General features: G+C 37.2%; 1 protein-coding gene and 1 pseudogene across 1 annotated transcript; both read left to right on the forward strand.

Annotated features, from left to right (window-relative positions):
• The first annotated feature begins 620 nt into the window (after positions 1–620).
• LOC127482842 (keratin-associated protein 13-1-like) lies at positions 621–9448 on the forward strand (annotated as a pseudogene).
• Positions 9449–17405: 7957 nt separating this feature from the next.
• KRTAP27-1 (keratin associated protein 27-1) lies at positions 17406–19152 on the forward strand. Its single transcript, XM_002716790.5, has one exon. It carries the CDS (start codon positions 17628–17630, stop codon positions 18240–18242), a length of 615 nt encoding a protein of 204 aa, XP_002716836.2. The 5' UTR covers positions 17406–17627; the 3' UTR covers positions 18243–19152.
• Positions 19153–19798: the final 646 nt, after the last annotated feature.

Here is a 19798-nt window from a genome sequence, read left to right on the forward strand (position 1 = left end):
TGAAATTTTTAATCATGTGAGTCTTCTTAATAAAGGAAGCAATGGGTTCATATACATGTTGATGTATTCTACTTATTCATGACCAATTGATAGACCATATGGAGTGGCTGATCCAGTCTAGAGAATGGTTTAAAAATAAGAACAGTAGAAATTGTATGTTTTAGGGGCCAGTGCCATGGCTCACTTGGCTAATCCTCCACCTGTGGCACCAGCATCCCATGTGGACGCCGGGTTCTAGTCCCAGCTGCTCCTCTTCCAGTCCAGCTCTCTGCTGTGGCCTGGGAAGGCAGTGGAGGATGGCCCAAGTGCTTGGGCACCTGCAGCCGTGTGGGAGACCAGGAGGAAGCACCTGTCTCCTGGCTTCAGGATTGGCGTAGCTCTGGCCATAGCGGCCATTTAGGGAGTGAACCAATGGAAGGAAGAACTTTCTGTGTCTCTCTCTCACTGTATAACTCTATCTGTCAAATAAAAAAAAAAAAGAAATTGTATGTTTTAGTAAAGGCATAATAATAAATCATAGTTGGAGAATCTGACTTTTTTCTGAAATGTAATGGTTAGAAAGTGAATGAAGGCTTAATTATTTTAATTCAGATGAAGAAAGAGTACTCAAGGCAAAAAGAATGGAATGTTCTTGTAGCAAGAAAAAAACTTCAGATGTTTTAATGTGGAACAAAGGTCAACGTGCTTATGAGAGGTAACGAGTATTTTATGAAGATGGAATTAGAGATATGGGCAGTTAGAGACATGATCACACAGCCTTGTGGAACGGGTTTGAGGATTTGTGTTTTATCCTGAGCACACTAGGAAACATTTAGGAAGTCTTACTTGAGAGAGTGATAGGACCAGTTTTTTGTTTTTAAGAAAGTCTGCCAGGCAAGAATGTAAAGAAAAGACTGGAAGAGGCAGGCAATCCTGGCATCAGCCTGCCTTGGACGAGAGCTGATGTTGTAACTACTCTTCACCCCAGGTAATTGTCTGCAATGTTTTAATTGTCATAATTGCAAGTAGAGGTGTGTGTTCTTGGCATCCAGCAGGTAAAGACTCAAGATACTGCCAAACACCACAACAAGCATAGAATAATTCCCCAAAACAAAGAATTGCACAGCCCAAAATGCCCATGGTACCAAGGTTGAAAAATCCTGGACTAGAAGGAAGGCAGCAAGATTACAGGAAAGATTTAAGATGAACTTCTAAAATGTGAAACATTCAGAATAGTTTGCACAAATTTGGAGGAATTTCAAGATTTCTGAGTTAAACAATCATAATGCTGCTTATAAAAATGAAAGAGAAATATCCTTTTCTTCCTAGGGAAGAGAAAAAGTTCAATTTTATACACATAACACCCCTATGTAACTTCCAAATATAAATGGCAAGAAGTAATTATATATCTAGGTCTAGAATTAGGAAAAAGAAAGATGTGGACTAGAAATACAAATTTGAAAATCTAGAATAGAGACTGTAATATTAGGGAAGAACACATGAATGAATGATTTATTTTTAAGATAAAGGGCATACCAAGTTTGTCGAATGTGGTTAAATATTCACCATCCTAAAAAGCAGTCATTGTCTGTCACAGCATCCAGGCCACATTGAGAAGAGTGTTAAACACGTCGGAAGCAATATGGTCAGGATGGAACAGACTAAGGCACTGAAATCTGTGAAATGTCCATTATAAAAATGAACAAATTGAAGATAGATTTCAAATGAGGCTTTCCAAATTATAAATCACATGAATGTACTTACAAGTCTAAGTACAAATATGAGGTGCTATGTTAGAGGGCCAGGTATATAGATACACAAAGTGAAAAGAATTAGGAATATAGATACACAAAGTGAAAAGAATAAGGAGTTCCTCTTAAGGCTTATGTAGAAGAAAGGATGGGATGAGGTCTAGAGATATAGAAATCTTCCTTCCAATCCCAAATCTCACTGCTTTCTGGCTATGTGGCAGAGTTTCTTCGTAGGATGCAGTAGTAGTATTTTTTTTTTTTTTTTGACAGGCAGAGTGGACAGTGAGCGAGAGAGACAGAGAAAGGTCTTCCTTTTGCCGTTGGTTCCCCCTCCAATGGCCGCTGCGGCAGGCGCACTGTGGCCGGCACACTGCGCTGATCCGAAGGCAGGAGCCAGGTACTTACCCTGGTCTCCCATGGGGTGCAGGGCCCAAGCACTTGGGCCATCCTCCACTGCACTCCCTGGACACAGCAGAGAGCTGGCCTGGAAGAGGGGCAACCGGGACAGAATCCGTCGCCCCGGGACTAGAACCTGGTATGCCGGCACCGCAAGATGGAGGATTAGCCTATTGAGCCATGGCGCCGGCCAGTATTCTACTAATATCACTTCTTAATTCATGTCTTCAGCCTGCTAGGAAGCACTGATGTGGAATGCCTGGAGGCATCTTCAGACTGAAACAGCTTCAAAAAGAAAACATGCAGTAATGAAAGTATTTTAAAAAGATTTCCTGGTTCATTTTATCTATCAACATTATGTTTCACTTTGGTAGAATTTTATGAGCATGTGTACACATGTGAATGGATTTTTAAAAAATTGCATCCAAAGAAATATTTTAACTTGATTTTTATTACTTTTTTTTTTTTTTTTGACAGGCAGAGTGGACAGTGAGAGAGAGAGAGAGACAAAGAGAAAGGTCTTCCTTTTGCTGTTGGTTCACCCTCCAATGGCCGCCACGGCCGGCGCGCTGCTGCGGCTGGCGCACCGTGCTGATTCAATGGCAGGAGTCAGGTATTTATCCTGCTCTCCCATGGGGTGCAGGGCCCAAGCACTTGGGCCATCCTCCACTGCACTCCCTGGCCACAGCAGAGAGCTGTCCTGGAAGAGGGGCAACCGGGACAGAATCCAGCGCCCCGACCGGGACTAGAACCTGGTGTGCCGGCGCCGCAAGGCGGAGGATTAGCCTAGTGAGCCGCGGCGCCGGCCTGATTTTTATTACTCTTTTGAAGTAGTCACGTATATTCATGTTTGTATCCATAATTAGAGCTAAATGTGTTGGAATTCCTAGAGAAATGTTTTCTGATATATTTAATAAAATTATGGCTTTCTATCTTTAGCATTAAGTGAAATATATGACAAGTTGTATTTGTGAAGATGTATTTATTTACTTTGAAAAGATAAAGTGTCAGAGAAGGGGAGACAGATAGAGAGGACAATTTTTTCTTTTTTTTAAACAATTGCAGTTATATCTACTTTTAGAGTAGTATTTAAAGTTCCAAAAAGAAATGTTTAGATTTGCAAATTTTAAAAAAGTTAATATTTGTATTAAAATGTTTATGGAGTTTAAGAAAGTATGAAACAACTGAGGCTAATACTAAGTATCATGGACTTCATGCTGTCTCTGAAGTAAAGTAACAAAAATGCTGTGCCCCTAACAATGGAGGAAAAGTAGTGAAAACTCTCTGTACCTGCAGTAATACAAGGGATTCTAATGAAAATTTGGAGAATTTAACCAAATAATAGTATCTGGCTAGTGTGTGTGTGTATCTGTGTGGGTATGTGTGTTGCTCTACCATCTATAAAATGATTAAAAGAAGTCATAATTAAGCTACTACTGCAATATCAAAGCTGACCACCTTTCTCTTTTTTATCCCTATTGTGAATTTATTTAATTTTAAAAATTTACAGGGGGTACTGGAAGCTTGAGATCACACAAATAAGCTAGAAAGAGCATAAAGTAGAAAACAAAGAAGAGGAGCTAAAAAGGTGTCCATGCGAAGATCAGAGAGCATTTTGTCAACATGGAGAATGACTGATCAGGGAATAGCATGTGAGGTGTGGAGGTATTTTTTAGCTGCTAAGGGAAAACGCCAGCAAGAAGCTTGTATTTTATGTAGTCCCTACTATGTACTATGCAGTTTATCTAAGTTTTTTTAAAAAAATAATTTATATAAAGAGAAGAGATTTCATGCATTAAATAAGTACAGTTCCAAAAGTCAGCTACACTGCTATAACTATTCCCTCCCTTCCCCTCATCCCTTACATTTTCCTCTCTTCATTAGTTTTTGTAGACATAATTTTAATCCATTTTATATTTACAGGATTAATTCACCACTAACCATAATATTCAACAAGTAAAAATGAGGAATAACACAGTTCCACAGGAGTATAAACAAGGGCTAAAACAACAATCATATCACAAAATGCTTGGTTCATCCCTATACATTTTTTTGTGTTCTATATTGACTGCCACATATCAGAGTAAACATATGATTTTTGTCTTTTTGAGGCTGGCTCATTTCACTAAGTGTAATAGTTTCCAGTTGCATTCATTTTTTTGCAAGACATTATTTCATTTTTTTATGGCTGAGTAGTATTCCAAAGTGTACTTATACCACATTTTCTTTATTCAGTTATCAGTTGATGGACATCTGGGTTGATTTCATATCTTAGGTGTTGTGAATTGAGCTGCAATAATTACTGGGGTGAGGTAAAACTTCATTGTATTTTTTTTTATATTTCCCTAATGGCTAATGAACCTGACCATTTTTTCATGTGTCTGTTTATCATTTAAATATCATCCTTTGAAAAAAACCTGTTCAAATACTCTGCCTATTTCTTATTTAGATTGTTTGTTTGTGTTGTTGAGTTTCTTGAGCTCTGTATAGATTCTGGATGTTGACCCTTTATCAGTTAAATAGTTTGTAAATATTTTCTCTCATTCTGTCAGTTGGATCTTCATTTTATTGAGTGTCTCCTTTGCAGTGCAGAAGCTTATTAACTTGATATAATCTCATTTATTTACCTGCGCTTATGGGGTCTTTTCCAAGAAGCCTTTGCCTGTGCCAAGTCTTGCATAGTTTTGCCATAGTTCTAGTAATTTAATGCTATATGTCATAGACTCAGATCTTTGATCCATTTTGAGTTGATTTTTCTATAAGGTGTAAGGTAAGGTCCTTGTTTCATACTTCTGCACTCATAGATCCAGTTTTCCCAACACCATTTGTTGAATAGACTGTCCTTTCTCCAGGGATTGATTTTAGCTCTTTTGTCGAAGATAAATTGGTTGTAGATGTGTGGATTGATTTCTGGAGTTTCTATTATGTTCCATTGGTCTATATACCTGTTTTTGTACCAGTACAAGACTGTTTTGATTATAACTGCCCTATATAATGTCTTGAACTATGGTATTGTGATGCTTCTGGCTTTGTTTTTGCTGTTTAAGATTATTTTAACTATTTGGTGTCTCTTGTATTTCTATATGAATTTTACCATCTTTTTTTTTTCTAGATCTAAGAAGAATGCCATTGGTATTTTGATTAGGACCACACCGAATCTATAAATTGCTTTGGGCAGTAAGTACATTTTGATGATTTTAATTCTGCCAATGCAAGAAAAGGGAAGATTTTCCCATTTTTGGTATCTTCTTCTGTTTCTTTCTTTTATGTTTTATAATTTTAATTTTAGAGATCATTTACATCATAGGTATATTTATTCCAAGATATTCAGTACCCTTGGCATACACAAACATTGTCATGCTGATAAAGAACTTGAAAGATCAATCCTATCCTGTTGTTTTCTGTAATGGGAAGATAACAAGAATATATTCACACTCCAGAGTTATAAAAATTGTTGAGAAAATGCTTTTAGCAAATCCCTACTTTCAGTCTTTAAACCAACTTTGTAGGTGGCTCATTATTCAACACCCTGACTTACTAGTTAGGATTAATTTAATTATATTTAATTATGACAAAGATTTATATTCCCTTAACATTTCTTTAGAATTTTAAAAGAAAAAGACAACTATTTCCATGTGCATACAAACATGTAGGAGTGTATGTATGTGTGTGCATACTGTCACTGACCCCCTGGAACTTTTGTGCACTTCACTTTTCTATGCACATGATTTCCATGTAAGTTGAACATTTATCCATCCCAAATGACCCATATCAAAGCACAACCCTTGAAATTCCTCCACTCCATGTTTGTGCACACAGGCTTGTTCAAATGAACTAGCTTATAAGATACAGTAGAGGTTGTTGTCCTTGAAGAGTTGAAGGGTAGTTGAGGTGAATACCTGTCAGATATGAGGAGTTTGATTTAGTGCTTAGAATATGAAGAGGAATTGAGGTAATGGGGGGAAAGAAAACTGAGCAATTCATTTAATAAAATCTTCAAGCAAAAACAATGGACAGAGTATTGCACAGTGCCAGATAAGCAAACACTATAGGATATTAGAGAAAACAACCATTTATGAAGCAAGTTGAAAATATCAAATCACATAAATAGCTTTTTGCTTTCCAATTTCTAAAATATGCTTCAAGGCAGAACTTAGATATGAAAATAAGTATGAAAAAAGGCAGCTCTAATTCCAGAACATTTTTTCATCCTTCTGGGCTTGTTTTTTAAAACTGATAAGGATAATTTAACTACTTAATAAGAGGGTAATTTTTATGCTGCTTTGTCTTTCTGGAAGGATGAGAAAAAGAGAAGCTCAGCAGGGAATGAAATGAATCTCCCTCTAAGGTGTCAAATTTCTCACTCCCAACTGAGTTGGCAAAGGTTAGCACACTATTAAAATTCAAGTTTCTGATAATGTATTTCATTGGTAGTCAATGAATTGAAGGTATACCAGTTTTTAGCAACTATTCCCAGTGATAGCCAGACTACTTGCCAAAAATATTATCTACTTCATGAAAAAAAAATAATTCTATAACTTCATGGTTTACAAACATGAGTTGTTTTGAGACGACTAGCTAAATGAGAAGACAAATAGAAGACAGCTTGTAACAAGCATCTCCATGGTAATTTGAATACTAAAAAGAAAAAATCCTCTTAGAAAGTAATTATTTACTTTTCAAAGATTTATTTATTTACTTGAAAGACAGAGCTAGAGAGAAAGGAAGAGACAGAGAGAGAGAGAAAGAGAAAGATCTTCCATCCATTGATTCACTCCACAAATGGTTACAATGGTTGGAGCAGTTCTCCTAAATGGAGACCTGTGTCATCCCAGGTATCTGGGTCATCCTCTATTACTCTCCCAGGTGCATCAGCAGGGAGCTGGACTGGAAGTGTAACAACCAGAACCCAAACCAGTGCCCATATGGGATGTTGGCTTCTCGGGCTATAGCCTTATCTGCTAAGCTGTAATGCTGTCCCCCTTTGAAATTAAGAAGCTGTAACTTCAGTGGCAATATTTGGGAACTTCACAAAAGGATTAAGATACTCAAGTAGAGAATCTAGATAGTTATTGTCACGAATGGCCATTGCTCTTCAATCATCTATGTCATTACTCAATAAACTTTTCTTATGAAAGACACCTAGTAAAGATTTGAGTCTTTATAGTCAATACACATCTCTTATCACAACTTCTCAGCTCTGATAATTTTAAATAAGTCATAGATAATGCAAAACAAAAAAATAAGTGTGACTATATTAAGGTGAAAATTTATGTATAGAGACTTAAAAATACTAGGTAGATATATCAGAAAAAATGAAAATATTGTCAGCTCGGAATTCTATTTTTGTTTCTTAGTACTCAATTCTTCAAATGATCTGGAATCAGACATGATGAGCTTCTCATGTTATCACTACAAGGCTGTGGTTACTGCTAGCATTGGAGACACACAACTGGGTTATGAGATTGGTGCCCTGAGTATGGAAAAGCCCCTGTTATCTGGAGGTTAAATAACTTCTCCCAACTTCACAGTCCCTTGCCTAAATTTTGAGAGAATCTTATCTCATAAGAGTGTGACAAAGTATAAATCATATAGCACTGTTAACATTTTACACATAGTAAATGCTTAGTAAATGGAATATAAATAATAGGGGAGGTGCATAGCAATGACTGTTGCAAATACATTTCTGGTAAGAATTTACATAGTTATATTTTGGCACTGTAGCACAGTGGGATAAGTCATGGTCTGCAGTGTCAGTTAAGTCCCAGCTGCACCTCTTATCCACCTGGGAGAGCAACAGAGGATGACCTAAGTCCTTGGAATGGTCTTGGTCTCCAGTTCGGAGACCCAGAAGAAGCTCCTGGCTCCTGGCTTTGGCCCAGCCCAGCTCCAGTCTTTGTGACCATTTGGGGGAGTGAACCAGAGGTTAGAAGATTTTCTCTCTCTTTCTCTCTCTCTCTCTCTCCCTTTTCCTTTCTCCCTCTCTCTCCCTCTCTCATCTTCTCCCCCTCTCCCTTTCTCCCTCTCCCCCTCTCTCATTCCTCTCTCCCTATCCAGGAATCATGAGCATTTGCTTTCAGAAATATTGATCATGATGAATATGGTGTCCTTTTCTCTTCCTGATTATCTTAACTATGGCTACTTTGAGCATGACTATGAGAAAATCTGGTTTTTTTTTTTAAAGATTTGCTTATTTATTTGAAAGTCAGAGCTACAGAGTGAGAGAAACTTTCAAATAAATAAATTTTTTAAAAAAGAAAATTTTCATAGTCATGCTCAAAATAGCCATAATTAAAATATTATACTCATCATGACCAATATTTCTTAAAGCAAACACATCTGATTACTGGAGAAGGAGAGAGGAAGAAGGAGAGAAGGAGCGAGGGAGAGGAGGAGACAAGAGGGAGGAGGGGAGAGAGGGAGAGAAGCAGAGGGAGAAAGTGATTTCTATAAACAAGAATGATAAAATTGCAATTAAGAAAAGATGAACATGTTCAGTCAAATATAGCCTAGGTTTACTGGTAATTTCAGGCAAAGACACACAGAATAATGGGCAAAGTTTCTGACACTGCATCACACTGAGCAGATGGAGGGTATATAACTGTGGCTGGGAGCAGGCAGACACATCAGAGTATCTTCTCACTGTCACTCAGCTGAACTCAGCTGATACCACATCTCCTGTCAACAAGCCCTACAACTTATGCTCTGGAAACGTCTCCTGCTCATTTGGCTGCTTGCATCCTCCAGGATCCTCCTGTGTCTCTTCCTACCCCAGTACCCTGGTAGACAGCACTAACCTTTGTTTTTTCAGCATCTGTCAGCTGGGATCCTCTCTCTCTACGGTGGCTGTCAAGAGAACTGTTGTGAGCCCATGAGCTGCCAAACCTCCTGTGTGGTATCCAGTCCTTCCCAACATGTCCTCCTACCACTCCAGGACCTCCAACATCTGCAGTCCTTGCCAGCTCACTTATGTTGGATCTCTGTGTTGTGTGTCCATCAGGTGCTACTTCCAGGGCAATGGATCTAGAAATTCCTATTCCCTTGGCTGTGGATTAAGGAATTGCCTTTCTTCTGTCTGAGCATCCAGTGGCCTCAGATCTTTGGATTACTGTACCTGAGGCTTCCCTTACCTTGGCTATGGATCCAGATTCTGCTTCCCAATTTATTTTCCTTATAGGACCTGCCAGTCTTCTTGTTACAATCAACGAATGGAACTAGCATCTGCAAATACTTTGTTACATGCCCCAGACCTAGTCTCAATTATCTCCTTCAACATCAGTCTCAGCTATCAAATGACTAGACTGTGCATTCTCCTACCTTGAAGAGTGATAACTACAAAATAAAGTCCTATTAGTATTCAATTTTTCTCATAGAATTCCTATATCTTTTTTCAGTTGTGCTCTCCTCTGTCTTATTTCTCTAGTTAAAGACAGAGCCAGAGGCGATTTTTGTCTTTAACTAAACTCCTTGAATTTAATATCAGATCACAAGTTATACTGTTAATTTTCTTTTTTAAGACACCTGTTGTGTATCTAAATTTACTATTTTTTCCTAAAAATGAAATAGTTCAATTGGGGAATATTAGTTCCCTTAAAGGACTTTACAGAACTCACAGTTACCCTTCATTTTTCTACCCCTAGACATTCCAGCCCAATGGGAGCACATAATAGTGGTTACGCTATTACTAATGGGTCTAGTCCAAAAAGAAAAGCTTCCTGATGATTCAATGAGTACTTGGCTGATTTTGATAAGCAAATCGTCAAAACGCTTTTTTTGTAAAACTTCTCAGACTCCTGTAATAAGCCACAGTAGAATTCTGAGGCCATGTATTGAACTAATTGCTGAAACTGATAAAACAAAACAATTTAGGTATAGATGAAATTTTACATACATACATTCTATTATGGTACAAGGAATATAATTCCTAAGAGTAATTTCTTATATTGGTGCCTAACTCAATCCTCTTGTTTTGTCACTATAAGGTCATCTGTTTTAACAATAGAAGTCACCCAGGAATGGAAAGATGGCAGGATGGTGGGTAGTAAGATGCACTGAGAGGTGGTATTTTACTTCTTGAAATCTTGGGCTTGGGTTTGAGTGTAATAACTAGCTATAGCAATAGCAGTGCATTCTCTTGTTGAAGGCAGACCTTTACATTCTCAAATACATAAGTGGGAATAATGTATATAGGATATGAGTTGTTCTGCCAGCTGTTCTTCTCTCCTCTTCCTGTTACAGAAATTAGATTTTGCTTCTGCTTCTCTCCTCATTTACAGACTGTCTATCCCTTGAGTTGACACTACTTGAATGAACAGGTTTTAGGATTGAATCTGGCAAGGTTATGGAATCCTGACTCCTACTGAAAATCTGGATTCAGGAAAGAGCATGTAGTCTAACTTAGACCAACAAGACACAAGTAAAAGTATAGAGAGATGCTTCTGGCAAAGTCCTTGTAGAGTTTCTTGAAGCAATGCTGTCTACCTCTGGATTTTGTTGTATGTAGAAGTTGCATCTCTCTTACTATGGCCTGAAAATATAACCATTCTATTAAAGAGGCAAGAACCAGAAGAAATGCAGAACAAACACAGGATCATCTCATTTCTGGACTTTGTTTCATATAAGCAATAAAGTGTCTTGTTGGTTAAGCCATTTTGAGTTTCAACTTCTGTTACTTGTGCCTAAATTGTTCCTAAATAAAGTACTCATTTAAAATGTTAAAAAATCCCCCTTGCCAATGGAGGCTTTTTAATGTAATCTTTTTAATTTTTCTTTAAATTTTTGATTCTTTTGATTGCTTCTTTTTTATTTCTTAACATACAGAGAAATATATTTCATAAATTTCATAGATAAGATTCCAAGTATACAAATACTTGTGTTTGATATTTTTCCTCCCTCCTTCTTCCTTCCTTGCTTTCCTTTATTTTTCTTTTAATTTTTTTGCAATAGCATACTTTCAATTTTCTCAATGTTTCTCTAAACAAAGATCTACAACTAAAAGGTAGATAGACCACTGTTCCATAAGGATAGAGACAGGGGTTACAGACAACATTCAAATCACACAATATTAACTTAGTTCAATATACACTAATTTTTTTGGTATGTGTGCTCTATATATTAGCTACAACCCATCAGAGAGAATATATATAATATTTGTCTTTTGATGTCTGGCTTATTTCACTAAGTGTAATGGTCTAATTCTTAGAGGCCATTTACAACCCACTTCTGCCCTCTCTCCAGCCCCTTTCCACCCTTCCCACATCCACACTTTTATCAATATATACTCCATTGTGCATTTCCTTGAGCATGTTGTGCAGCGCTGAGTTCATATATTGTCCTTTGGAAGGAATGTCGTATCTCTCTTATCCCACAAAACCATTTGAAACACTATTTTCTCATCTCTTTTAAGTAGACTCCGCAATCAATAAAATTGATTATTCCCTATGCAATGCTATCATTACATGTACTTACATCTTTAAATTACTATTTTAATATCTTAATAAAAGCATTATAATTTTATCAATACTGTTTTGTTTTTATGCTTAGTCTTATTGTACTCTTCAATGGACAAAAAAGAATCTTGTCTAACAATCTTCCAAATAATACATACTAAATAAAAGTTAGTTACAATAAAAAATAAACAAGATAGAGCTATGGTACCGGTCTCCAAAGAATGTCAATGGCATCAAATACACATTCGTTTTTACAAGTTGAAATTTCTTTAGTAAGTTAGCTGTCATTTACCTCTGATCATTAGTATCATAAAAATAATGCTGCATGATCTCGGTGGTACACTATCACAACTATACTGCACATAAATGTAAGAGAACTGAAAAAATTCCTATGTCTGGACCATACAAAAGCAGAAAAATAGCTTCACTCAAATCTAAGCTCTGAGACAGGTGCATGTAGGCACAAGTAAGTCCATCTGGGAAAAGGACCAAAGACAAGTCTACATAATTACTGTAACAAACCATGACACTTTCACATCCAAGACATAATGGATCAAGGGAATAGAAAATTTGGATTGCAATTCTGAAATTATCAGTACAGCATAGTTCATTCTTATTTTCCAATTATTCATCTTGAAGGACTTGCAGAATTTTTTAAGTTTTCTTTTTCTTTTCTTCCTTCTTGTTTTGGCTAGTTGATCCAAAATCTTAATATTTGAGTTATAAATGACTAAGTATTTTTCCAAAAAAGAAAATTAATTAGATATGCTCACAAATCACATTCTAACAAGACACCATTTCCATTTTCCTCATAATGGTCATTATTATGGTTATAGTGTCATAATTTTGAAGTGTGCTGTAGCCTAAAATATTTTTTGTATGCATTACAATGTCTAAGAAAGGTTCTATGGTATCCAAAATATTTCACAGAAGGTTATTTCCACCAATAGTCACTTCCATCCTCAAACTCTTTTCGAGTAGACCAATATGTTTTCGGCCAGAGAAAACTTTTTATTTGTTCTCAGGACTTCTCTCAAATACAGTAATGTTATTCATTATACAGTGGTGGGTTTCTACCAGCATGCATAGAAACTGTTAAACTGCCTGTTTCAGTCTTTGCTTTGTCTTGTTAAGATCTCATATGTAATCTTAATGAAGATTACTTGTCTTTAAATGAAAGTAAAGATTTCATTGAGTAGGGAGAGCTGACCAGAATCTACATAATATGCTTTTCAAGGCTAAGATATTGAGATTCTGATAGATAAACCTAGAATGTGGTAACTGGAAAGGACCTTTGAAAGCTATTAATCAAAACTCATTATATTATAAGAGATCCAGAGAGGCAGAGTGACTTGTCCAAATTTATACAGTGAATTAATGGAAACAACAGAGCTAAAAGCGAGATCTGTTCCTTTTTGGCCTACTATTCTTCTGTTGCTATTCCATGTTTCTGTACAAGTGACTCATTGATAGCAGGAGAAAAAAGGATTTAAATGAACTTAGGGCATTTGCCATAAATTTGATTGGGGAAGCAAGGAAGAAGGAATTATGTTATTTAAGAATGACTCTAAGCTTTTATTTTATTTTATTTTTCACTTTAATGTGACTAAGCAAGTGATTAGAAGTCCAAGCTAGCCACTATAATCCATTATAAAGCAATAGAAACAATGCAACATTATATCTACAACTGCTGAGCTCTTAAGAGATGGAGACAAGCTAAGTTTTCAATATACTGGGAATAAAAAATACACACAATCATTAAAAGAATGGCATATGAAAAATCATAAACATGAACAACATAATTTCAAATAAGAAAGATACTATATTGTCTTTTATATATTTTATATTTAAAAACAGTTTAGTGATTTTATATAAATCTAGGATTGATATTGCTATGATATGTGTCTGAACGCATGAAGAATCCTGAACCAGATCAGAAATAACAGCTATGTTTCTGCACTACTCAGTATGTCTTAAACAATCTACTACTGTGTGTAAAATCTCATTTAATCAGTAAACATTTTATTATATTATAGTTTTTTACTTTAAAATGGAGAAAATTATACACAGAAGGCTAATTATTCAAGATTGCAGTTTGTGATGGTAGATCAATTGTTAGAATCTTGCATTCTTGGGGCTGATGCTGTGGCATAGTGGGTAAAACTGCCACCTGCAGTGCCAGCATTCCATATGGGCACCAGTTTGATACCCGCTGCTCCACTTCCAATCCTGCTCTCTGCTATAGCCTGGAAAAGCCATAGAAGATGGCCCGAGTGCTTGGCCCCTGAACCCACATGGGAGACCCAGAAAAAGCTCCTGGCTTCTGGCTTTGGATAGGCCTAGCTCCAGCCATTGCGGTCATTTGGGAGTGATCTAGTGGATGGACAATCTCTCTCTACCTCTCCCTCTGTCTCTGCCTCTCTATAATTATGCTTTTCAAATAAATAAAAAGAATCCTGCTTTCTCTGTTAGTTACTACAGATAAGAGAGAACATATGATATCTGTCTTTTTGGGACTGGCTTATTTTACTAATAGAGTACTTAAAAGGTAACCTGTAAGAATGAAATAGACACTGTTTGATGTGATGATGATTTTGAACAGCCCTGTCGTGACTGTTGAGCAACAAATTATTTTGTTTGATTTTCCTTCATACTGTTTTTTGAACTCTCTACTTAGTGTAGTGTTAATCCTATGAGTAAAAAGTTAACTGAAAATAGATCTTTGTAAAAAGTAATGCGAATGGGAGAGGGAAGAGGAGGAAGGGTGGGAGTGCAGGATGGAGGGAGATGGGGTGGGAAGGATCACTATGTTCCTGAATTTGTATATATGAAATGCATAAAGTTTGTATTCCTTAAATAAAATTTAAAAATAAATAAATAAATAGGAAGAATCCTGCATTCTGCTTCTAGAATCCTTGTATTTTATTGCTTTCTCATATCGAAAGTCGACCGTCCGCCCTCTGATGGTTAGAGTGTGCCAGTGCAGCTGCAATTATTTGTGTTCAATACCAGACCATGGAATTATTCAACCATTTGGGCAACAGCTTGCAGTCACCACACGCAATGAAGCAACTAGCTATATCTATTTCTCATGAATATTAGTATGTATACTACATAATTATCATAATTCATTTGTCTACAAAATTAATACTTAGTTTGCAGTAGGCCGCATGAAAACAATTCCAAGGTAACCAGTTGTCCTAGCTTACATCTTTATGTAGTAAAAAGCAGGTGACTCCTTCTATAAATCTAGAAATGCCAAAAATTTGTACTTACCCATTGAATAAAATAAAATGAAGTTATATGGAGAAACACCCAATAATTCAGCACTCAATTAAAGAGAATGTTCAAGTTAATTTCTCATCCCAAAGAGAAAATAACTCCTGGGTTGGCCTTATTCACACATGACAGACCTAACATCACCTGACAGCTGGAGATTTGGGATTGCCCTGGTATTCACTCATTTACTACATGTTGTGAGGTTAATCAGAAGGCTGGCTGCTGGTGCCAGTTGTAAGACTCCTGCCTATATGATGTCCTGAATTTGTCCACACAGCTTAGCAATCAGACTCTGCTGGAAGTGAAAAGTATTGCCCCTTTTCATGATAAAAGCTTTTCAAACACACCCAATACAATCAAGCATTATTTTAAAATAACTGACTCAGCTTGTGCCATAATTGGTGGTTTTCTTAATGATGTTGTTTTTATTTCACTAAGGGGTCAATGAAAGGTAGGCATAGTCACTGCTTTGTTACATCTTTCTTTATTCACAGCATACTAGCCAGTTTTTCTTTAAGTTCAGTACCCTTGCCAATTCTCCAACATATGGGGTATACCAAAAATCTCAAAATTATCTTCCTTCAGATATTCAATTACACTTTGGGTATATTTTTATTGAGCACCTCACATCCATCAGTTTTTCAAAGTTGTATTTATAGAGATCTTACTATGTGGCAGCCAGGCACTGTTCTCCAACAAAATAATGCCCTAGCATGATGCTTTTTGCCTTCATAGAATTCAAAGTAAAGGCAACATGAAGAAACAAAATTATCATAAGTTAAGTTACCTGAATGAGAACATTAGACTCTGAGAAGGAATCTTTCCTTCAGGGGGAAATTGATATAAGAAGTAACTCCAGGGCTGAGAACCAGATCATGGAAAGAGCCGTGTAAAGATGTGAGAAGGTCCTGGCAGGATGAAACCAGAAGGCAGCACATACACAAATCACAAAGGCAAGGAAAGTCTTGCCAAACTCAAAGAACATGGAAGGCCTTTGAAGATGGAGCATATTGGACAATGAGAAATAAGAGCTGACGTTAGAAAAAAAGGGTTAGAAAAGAACCAGCTCTTACAAGTTGCTACAGGCAAGGCTTGGGGAAATGGATCTTATTATTTTATGTTACTGAGATAATTTACAGTCTTTATTTTTTTTTAATTTTGGATTAACATGAAATGCCTGTGCATTCAATGAGGCAAAATGCAATCTCTTTTTTTAAACTTTTTTATAAATTAATGTATTATTTCAGATTAGTTTTAAATTTACAAAATTGCAAAATTTCAAAATTGTGAAGTAGTACAAAAGAGTTGCCATAGATCCCACACCCAGCTTCCCCTATTATTAATATCTTATATTAGTATGATATTTTCAGGGTAACGGCATTGAGAACCATTTAATAGGTAAACAAGAAAGGTCACAGCAGTGGAAATCCCTTTGCAATCATAAATACAATCATGCACGAGAATTAAGCGGTTTAAATAGGGTTCATGTGAAGGGCAGAATGAAAGTATGGGAGTAAGGATTCAAAATTAAAGTAACTCACATATATTACAAAGGAGTTGTATGCAAGTTTATTGTTCAGCCAGTCAAACTAGATGTATTAGGTTGTGTCCCAGTAAATACACTATAGCATCCATAGCTTTTTATATAATGTATTCGGTGTTCCTGAATGTCCTTGCGTTTCTTGAGAGCCAAGAGAAGGAGACTAAGATACTGTACAAAGAATATATTTCTGTTCTGTTACATACTCTTGAGTTGAGCCAAGTAAATTATAGAATGTGTTACAGAAGTGCCATGCATACGAGACTGTGCTAAGTACAGCAGAGAAACGCAACACACATAGGAGCTGATCATTTGAAAAGCAAAAAGCCGAGTAAACAAAAAGGAAAAGCTCACATGAAGTTTGCTATAAAGAAAAAATGTCAACTTTGGAGAAGCACAATACAAGAAAATGCACTATTTGCTGCAAAGTGCAGTCATAATAAAGTAGGAGTTAAAATCCAGTGGTAAATGGGAAGGGGGAGAACATTTTCATACAGGGGCCTTCAAGCTGGCGATGAGGAGAAACTGACAGAGCGTCGCTGGTAGGACCATGGCCACATTGAATGCTTTGGGTGGACAGTGAGAAGGAATACCATAGCAGAATCCTCTCACACCTTGATCAAAAGAAGAGACCCAACCTCTCTCTGTAACTCTTTCAAATAAATAAAATAAATCTTTAAAAAGAGAGAGAGAGAGAGAGAGAGAGAGAGAAGAGACCCGGATCTGAGTGGAATGACGGTGGGCTCAGTGAGACCTACATCTGTCCAAAAGTGTCTTAGACACGATAGCACCATATTCTGCTAAGCTGACATCTTTGAAACTCCAGAGCTGAAGTAATCAATTGGCTGTTTCCACCTGCATTCCTTGTTGTCTACCTAGTAAAACAATCATGTTGGCTCAGGGAAAAAAAGTTAGCTTGGGTGACATGCTGGGACTCACCTGTGACAAACCCCACCCTGCTGAGTCATCTTTGGAACTAACATGAAAGCATTCAGAAGACTCGAAAACGACTTGCATCTTTGTTAGTAAGACAACATCTCATATACAACTAAAGAACGTGCTAATGAGATGTTATCCTTCAAATTAGCTGAAGCAATGAGGAGCAAAGGAGTCTTGAAAAGAAGGCAACACCCAGTTTTCCGACTAATATATAATCTCCGCAGCAAATAATTCCATCTTAAAACTCGGCATGTTCTGTGCTTATGAACAACTTCAGTTAGGAGTTTTAGCAGCATGTCCCATAACCAATGCCAGTCACTCCGGAGCTTCAACGCCCCTACCCTCTCTGCCATCACACATGCCTCTAATCCTATGAGTTTTGACGATGGATTGTGTTTGCCCAGCAGCTGCTACAGCAGAACATGGCTCTTGGACAACTTTCAAGAAACCTGCAGTAAATCCTCCAGCTGCCAACTGACCAGTTGTGAGCAGAACCTGTTCCCAGGTAACTCCTGTGTTCAAAGAACCTGCTTCCCCAGAATTGTTCAAACAACTTGTTCCAATTCCAAGCCCTGTGACAAGACAGCATGCCAATCACAAAGTGCTTCAGCCGTGTCAGAGTGTGCCTCTCAGCGGTGCCAGTCAGGAAGCCGCCAGCAAATGGGTTTTGTAGCCCAGAGCCGCCAGCCTGCAAGCTACATGGCAAAGTGCAGTCCACTCAAGACTTCTGTGTCCAAGAACTGCCAAACAATTGAATGTGAATCCAGCCAATGCCCATCTCAGAACCCCGAATCCAGTTCCTGTGGACCAATGATGAATGTGGCACCTGGGCCACAACACGCAGAATCTTCTTGCACTTATGAACCAACTTGCTGTATCACTGGTGGTTTACAGTTGCCTAGTAAGTGAAGAATTTGCAGGGAAAACAGCATATTCTAATTTGGAGGAATTGATTTCTGATATATTTAGAAACTTTTGTTTTCTAAATACAGAATTTATATATCTGATTTTGAGTGAATGATCATGCCTTCTACTATTGTATTGTCTCTAAAGACAAGGCTTTTTTTTTTTTTCCTGTCTTTCGGGTATTTCTGGAAGTAAGCAGGGGTTGGAAAGAATTTCAAATAATTTAGAACCACAAATAAAATCTGGTCCTACCTACGGGCCATACATTATTTTATTCATGGAATCACAGTACTATTATGTTCATTATGAGATTTAATTTCTTTCTTGAAAATGTCAGGAGAATTGCGAATGTCACCTTCTTGGGCTCTCTTTCTACAGAGTAACTAGAGACTTATGAGTAGACTGAGTTCAAGTTTACCATCTGCACTACATTCTTTGTCTTTATTTTCTTAATTTCCAAGTGATCTGGGAGAGGGGAATGTTCTTCATATAAAATAAATTTTTCATTTGATTTTATAACTTAATTATCACAAATTATTTTGTTCAACTCCTTTGTGTTGAGTTTTATGTTACAGAACTATTTTTGCACCTAATGAAAGTGGTATAAATATTTCAAAAGAAAAGGGGCCTGGCACTGTGGCTCACTTGGCTAATCCTCCGCCTAAGGCGCCAGCATTCCATATGGGCACTGGGTTCTAGTCCCGTTTGCTCCTCTTCCAATCCAGCTCTCTGCTGTGGCCCAGGAGGGCAGTGGAGGATGGCCCAGGTGCTTAGGCCCCTGCATGCACATGGGAGACCAGGAGGAAGTGCCTGGCTCCTGGCTTCAGATCGGCGCTGTGCCAGCTGTAGTGGCCATTTGGGGGGTAAACCAATGAAAGGAAGACTTTTCTCTCTCTCTCACTCTCTGTAACTCTACCTGTCAAATAAATAAATAAAAAATCTTTAAAAAAACAAAAGAACATGTTGTTTCTTTACCATAGTTTCTAAGGAATAAATAAATTAGAATAAGATAATACATTTATTAGGTGATCCGGAAACAAGAAATATATTCAAAACACAGATGTAGAAACCATGAAGTCAGAATGTATGAAATCAATTGATTTTCTTTAGGTTGCCTAGATATTTTGAAGCTTTGAGTGTGCTCCTGAATGGATTTGTCACTTTGGGGGACAGTGAGAGCATAAGAGCAATGTCTCTGCAGACATTTCCTAGGGTTGGATTCTTTGCTGTGCTGGGATGGGATATATGAATTCCAACAGTGTGACTGTGCAAGATATTTTAACTATGCTACATCTCAGTCTCCTTAACTCCAAATATGAGATGATAATGATAGGGCTACTGTTAGCCTTAATATGTTAATAAATGAAAAACTGTCAGTGCATAACTTTGTTTATAGTAGATATTCAATAACATTTAGCAACCTAGCTAGCTCAGAAACTCATTATGAATGACAGTGGTGGGGTCATGTAAATAAACCCAGAGATATGTAGCAAATTAGGAAAGCTAGTCATGAAACAGAGATAACTTCACTATTTTACACTTGACAGGAGACAGGTTCT

The sequence above is a fragment of the Oryctolagus cuniculus genome, chromosome 4 (assembly GCF_051225735.1).
Source record: "Oryctolagus cuniculus isolate XC-2025 breed Fujian yellow rabbit chromosome 4, ASM5122573v1, whole genome shotgun sequence".
NCBI classification, from domain to species: Eukaryota; Metazoa; Chordata; class Mammalia; order Lagomorpha; family Leporidae; genus Oryctolagus; species Oryctolagus cuniculus.

Coding starts and splice junctions, on each gene's coding strand:
- KRTAP27-1 (XM_002716790.5), top strand. CDS start 17,628: ATGTCCCATAACCAATGCCAGTCACTCCGGAGCTTCAACGCCCCTACC.